The sequence below is a fragment of the Kryptolebias marmoratus genome, linkage group LG3, assembly GCF_001649575.2.
Source record: "Kryptolebias marmoratus isolate JLee-2015 linkage group LG3, ASM164957v2, whole genome shotgun sequence".
Classification (NCBI taxonomy): domain Eukaryota; kingdom Metazoa; phylum Chordata; class Actinopteri; order Cyprinodontiformes; family Rivulidae; genus Kryptolebias; species Kryptolebias marmoratus.
Genome location: NC_051432.1, coordinates 21,721,926 through 21,728,237, shown reverse-complemented (window position 1 = coordinate 21,728,237; position 6,312 = coordinate 21,721,926). Strand labels below are relative to the sequence as shown.

At 43.8% G+C, this 6,312-nt stretch overlaps 1 protein-coding gene across 1 annotated transcript; it reads left to right on the top strand.

Moving 5' to 3' along the window:
* Positions 1 to 835: 835 nt before the first annotated feature.
* On the top strand, positions 836 to 5,855 carry dusp5 (dual specificity phosphatase 5). The gene is made up of 4 exons (XM_017425582.3): positions 836 to 1,342; positions 2,146 to 2,285; positions 2,866 to 3,085; positions 5,079 to 5,855. The coding sequence occupies exons 1-4, from the start codon at positions 979 to 981 to the stop codon at positions 5,486 to 5,488; spliced, it is 1,134 nt and encodes a 377-aa protein (XP_017281071.1). The 5' UTR covers positions 836 to 978; the 3' UTR covers positions 5,489 to 5,855.
* Positions 5,856 to 6,312: the final 457 nt, after the last annotated feature.

Below are 6,312 nucleotides of genomic sequence, written 5' to 3'. Positions count from 1 at the left end.
TGACAAATATTTTGTCAGTAATCGTTTCAAAATATATTTAATTCTGGGTACCATCTTAAGACCCCCAACTTGTGTTTTATGAGCCACATTAGGGTCTTTACTCCAACTTCGTGAAACAGTCACAAAATGGGTTCTTATAGCAACAGTTTGCTACTTTGAACTAGACTTTTTCAGCATTTAGCTATGAGCTAGTCTTTTGCTACTTTTAGCTATTGTTTTGCTTATTTTAGCTTCTAAGGTGCTCTGCTCCTTTTAGCTTTTAGCTAGTGTTCTGTTTCTTTTAGCTTCAACAACTCAAGTTTCAGCTTCTTCTCAGCACTAAGCATTCACACTGCATTATTTTATTTATTTATTTTTGTGGGGGGGGTTTTTTGCACAAAATGCAATTTTTCTGGTTTGTATCTGAAATATGCTGCCACTAAAACGTTGTTGTCCAATTTAACAGCTTAAACTACATACCCCTCAATAGCTTCAGTGTATTTCTGTGTTCAACATCTTTCCTGCAGGAAAAAAACATGGTTCTTCATGTTTCATTTATCATCTATGAGCAGATTCTTAAAAACAAGGACCATCTTATTTCTTATTAACTTAATATTTTTAGCCTCAGATCCGGGAGGACTCCTTATTCTCAGGGGCATGTTTGGACCAGCCGGACCGCAGCAGCAGTAGTAGCTCATGGCTTCTTCTCTTTATTTACCACCGGGGCCGGGGGCGGAGTCACGGCGGAGTCACGGACGTGGGCGGGCTATTCCTGCGCTCACACAGCGTCGGTGTCCATATATGGTTCGTGACGTCACGCGCCGGAGGTCCCATTCAGTTAAAACTGCTCGGCCGGAATCCCCTTGGAGGAAATGTAGACACAGACGAGCACGGGGTTCTTCGCTCGCCCGCGTTCAGGAGTGGTCTGCTTTGTTTTCTTCGGGCAATAATTATAATCAAGATTTTATTTTAAAAAAACTAAACTCCTCGGCGGTAAACATGAAAGTGTCCACAATAGACTGCCGGCGTCTGAGGAAAATCATCAGGAAGGAGTGCGGGAGCTGCCTTATTGTGGATTGTCGACCCTATTTCTCATTCACGAACTCCAGCATCAAAGGCTCTGTCAACGTGAACCTCAACTCGGTGGTGGTCCGGAGGTCCCGGGGAGGCCCGGTGCCTCTGCAGTTTGTCATCCCGGATGAGAGAGCCCTGTATCGCCTCCGGGAAGGGAGCATATCGGCGATCGTGGCTCTGGACGACCGGACGTCCCACTGGCAAAAACTGAAAAAGGACAGCGTAGCACAAATCGTCATAAACACCCTGTCACATCTAGCGAGCGGGACGAGCATTTGTTTCCTGAAAGGTGAGATTATTATTATTTTCATTTAAAAAAAAATATATTTTTTTTTGTTTAGAGAGGGGAAAATCTTTACTGATAGAAAAAAGTGACAGTTTCCACTTTCAAAATAAAACATTAATATGATTTATAAGCTATGTTTCCCCACATTTCATCAATGGGTTGATTAGTAATTAAGAAAATAGTCATTCTGGGGGAAACTTATCTGCTTACACTAAACGACGCGTCAGTTCCATGGGTGATTAGGTTACAAAAAAGAGTTAAAAAACAGGGAAGATTTTCCTTTCACGGTGGGATTATTTCGGGATTGTGCCGCTTGCCGGTGCCAGTCATTCCTATACCATCCCATATTGGGAGAAACTGAGATTTCTTGTAGACATGAAGGTCCTGCGTGCGTCAGCGGAGCGGATGAGTCAGTGCCGAAGAGACGCAGCTGAATTGGTGGTGCAACTACTTTTGTTGATTAAAAAAAAAACTACAATGTTTCCCCCTGAACCTGCGGGAAAGAGTGCAGTTTTCTGTTATGATTTTTTAAAAAAAGTAAAAGAAAAAAAAAAGGTCACGTCTTGGTCTTCAGGATGCGTGGCCTCTAAACGGATTACCGGTCCCTTGGCGCGAGCTCCTGCAATTAATTACGCGTCTATAATCAGGTTATAAATGCTTTAATCCAGCGCTAACGCTGTTTCATAAAGCCTGCCACATTTCACAAGATATGTGAGTGTGCGTATTGTTATTCTAAGCTCCTTTATTAAAGATGTGTATTCGTGACTTATTATTTTTCTTGTTGTTTGTTTTCCTGTTTCTCTCAGGAGGATACGAAAACTTCCACTCTCAATACCCCGAACTTTGCACTGAGGTGAAAACCATTGACCAGAGCGGAACTGAAACCGAGAAGAGAGTCAACAGCCACAGCGAGAAGCTTTCTCACCACAAACCAGATTACGATCAGGTATGGAAACACCCTGACACAGACGCTTCCCTCCTCCTCTCCCACGCAGCCGCAGGGCGCACAGCAACTGGCAGGGTTTATTCTTAAACTCTTTACATTCAGACCATGTAACTGGCATTAAAAAAAAAAACAAAAAACATTGATGTTTATTCTCCAACTTCCCTGCTCCCCGGTTCTTTTTATATGTGACACAAAAAGAGAGCTACCACTCAGTGATGCCCAGCTGATAGAAAATACGCAGTCTTTCATCTCTGACCTTTCCTCCCTCACTGGAAATAGAAAGCATGAAGCAGTTTCAGATCTGAAAATACACTTGTGCTTGTGATGGACACATTGTGGCACCTAATGGCTTTGCTAAAAGCGGGGGTCTTGTCCCTCCATTTGTGCTTGATCTGCAAATGAACATAATGTTCAGCTGGCAGGTGCAGAGGTTTTGGACAATGGGTGCATTTTCTCAGGGTAAAAGCAGATGCATATCAAGGCTGGAGGGTTGGTGTTTTGTCTTGTGTGTCCCAGTCTTTATGCACTTGACTCACGTCTCTGTTTCCCCCCCCTCTCTCTCTTTATCTGCGCTCTCCAGGGTAGACCTGTAGAGATCTTGCCTTTCCTCTACCTCGGCAGTGCCTATCACGCCTCTAGACACGACTATCTCAGTGACCTTCACATCACGGCCTTGCTCAACGTGTCACGCAGGGACCTGCAGCCGGCCAAGGGCCACTACAACTACAAGTGGATCCCGGTGGAGGACAGTCACAGGGCCGACATCAGTTCTCACTTCCAGGAGGCCATAGAGTTCATAGGTGAGTGACACATGCAAGGCCTGTTTATTCTTTTGTGTATTTATTTTATTTTATGGGTTTAGGGTACGTATCAAGAGCTTTGCTGTAAATGATTCAATCCCTCAAGCCTGCAGCCACCAATTTAGTCTTTTCCGGGGCTTTTGTGTTATTATAAGGCCACATCATTCAAGTCCTAAAAATACCCACGCTGAGAAGGAGAGACACCTATTCATAGGTGTGTTTATTTTTGAAAAGCGGCTTCAAATAGGACCCCTTTTGTCGGAGCCTGCCGCCATTCAGAAATAGAAAGCTATAAGAGACCCAGCCGTAATCAGTTTAACTTTGATGGCAAGCCTTCAATCCCCCACCAACGCATCCAGTCTCCGCTGTCAGTCAGGATTTGCTCACTCCCCTTGTTTCCTTTCCGATCGCCAGCCCTTCCTCTGTTCTGTCTCCAAACCCATCATCAGCTCCTCCCAAGACAAATCGCATGCTGCCGGGTGTGGTCAGTCAGTGTGACAACTAGGTGAGCTGTCTGAGCTTATCAATGGCCAGGGTGGAGAAGTTTCAGAGCTGACTGACACATGCTCACTGGCAGTTATTTGGGATAATTGGGTGGAGGATAAAGACTAGGTGACTAAAAAGAGAGCATGTTTGTTTGTCTGTAGGAGATTATTGGTGGACCTGCAGAGCAGAAAATGTGTTACAGAAGGAAAGAGAGTGTGTAGGATAGTAAAAAACTGCTGGTCAATAGCAGCAGCAGCTGCAAAGATACACACAATGGGATAATTATAGCCAGGCGTAACAGAGGGCAAAGCTCACCCACGAGCAGATTGGCTGACCTGTAATGGGTGGCAGCTATTGTTGGTTTTGTGTATTGTTTGGGGATGCAGTCCCTACATAAGCTTGGCTCTTACATAAGGCAGCAAAGTGTTCCAGGAGCAGGTTTAGCCTACATTCAGACGAGGCTTCCAATATTCACCAGCCCTGCCAAGTCATTAAGCATGCGGCATACGCAAACAATCACAGCTGTTGGTTTTAAATTAAAATCAATCAGCAAATCAGAACTGTGACTGGGCGAGTGATGTAACTTTGGGGAGGAGATAATAAATATTATCGACATCCTGGGTAAAAGCAGCGACCGAAGCATGTCGTGTTATCTCGGGCCAAATGATGGTCATTAAAACACCCACAGCTGCTGTCCGTCTCTCGTTGCATCCTCTTCCCTAGCCTGAAGTTCATGATTCATTTATGTGTTTTATCAGAGATCAGAGCTGTCAGAAATCAGCCGTTTCCCCCTGCAGTGGCTCTCTGGAGCAGGCAGAAGTGGCCCTCAATGTTTCTGTGATATATAGAGACAGACGTGTAGGTGTCTGCTGCGTGTCTGCACTGCAGGAAAATCAGACTTACAAACTAGACAGATGGAAACTGAGATGTGTAGGTGTTTGCGGTAGATCTTAAAATCAGTGAAGATTTTAAGAGATCTTAAGAGGGACGTTTAGACAAATGAGTGAAAGTAGATTTGTGTGCAGGGGATAGAGCCTGCTGGTGAGCGTGTAGGTGTGCCGCAGTTCTAAAATAGGACACACGTGTGTTCCACGGTGAACATAGCTGCTGCATGTAGCACCCCCACATCGGTGCAGGAGGAATAAAGATCTCATGAGCAGCTGCACTGTGTGACTAATGCCAAGTTCAGAAGTGGGTTTTTTTTGTGCGCAACACTAAAGCTGATACAGTACATGTCTGCATTTTTGTGTCCCTGTTTGTCCATAATATCTCACTGTTACTGCTGTGTGAGGTGTTTGCATTATTTAGTGAGTAGGAGTGTGATTACCAGGTGTTTAAAAGTTCCATTTGATTCATTTTAAAGCCTGAAGACAAATGGATAAATCCATAAAAGAATAAATAAAATCCAGTGGATTTTTCATTAATGCAAGATTATTATTTGTAGTGGTGATCAAAGAAGGAAGAACCACATATTAACAAAAACCTGTCCCTGTTTATCTCTTTCCAGATCACATAAAGCAATCAGGAGGGAAGGTTCTGGTACACTGCGAAGCAGGCATCTCACGCTCACCTACCATCTGCATGGCTTACATCATGAGGACCCAGCAGCTGCGACTAGACGAAGCCTTCGACATCATCAAGCAGCGCCGGGCGGTCATTTCTCCAAACTTCAGCTTTATGGGCCAGCTGCTGCAGTTCGAGTCTGAGGTCCTGTCCAGCGCCCTGGCTCTCGCTGTCACGCCTGAACCGGCCACTCCCTGTGTCCCGGAGTCGGCCTCGTTTTTTGCCAATGACTTCTCCACCACCTTTAACACCAAAAACTTTGAGCCATCCGTGTTCACCCTCCCTACCTCTTGCCTGCAGTCCCCGGTCCACCACCACCAGTTGAAACTGAGCCCAATAACTGCACTGCCTTAAACTGAACTGTGACTGCACGTAGTCTTACTTGAAATTAAAAAAGAAAATTCTTTTTGGGTGCCTGGTGTTGAAACTAAGCAGTGCAGACAGACTGGAGATCAGCAACGGAAGCAATGAAGAGTCAAGAGAAGAACAGTCTTCACCTCACAGAACTTAAGGCTGTTTCTTTGTCTTCTGAGCTGCAGTGATAAAACAACACAGCACAGTGATAAACTGCAATATACATGCCTTAGGTTAATATTGTGATTATTTGCCTATTCACAAATACAGTCAGGCATTTAAACCTAATTTATTAAAATAAAACATAGTCTGTTTTTTTCAATAATGTGTAAATCAATGTGTTTAATAAATGTTTTCACCACTAAAACATTGTTATGTTGTCATTTTAGCAGATGAATTTGAATGATGCTCCTACAAGGGAGACCTAAATTAAGTTTATTATTATTTGCAAAAATGTAAAATCTATATTTATTTTAAATTTATGTTCTAAGAGGATGAATCCCGCAGACGAAAAAGTGAAGTGCAAAAGGAGATGCAACAGTGACACCTGCAGAGACTCTGAGTGGGTCTTCATGAGCAGATTCAGATGAACACTCTTATTTTACTGATTGGGAGTTCAGATTTTTATGTCAACCTTTTGGTTATCAAGTTAAACCAAAGGCTGCATGGTGGTGGATTTAGTTAGCACTATTGCTTTGCAGCAAAAGGTCCTATCAGCTGGGGCCTTTCTGGTCTCCTCACACAGTCCAAAAACATGAATGTTAGATTAATTGATAACTCTAAATTTTCCCTATTTGTGAGGTGACTGTGTGTAAGAATGGTTG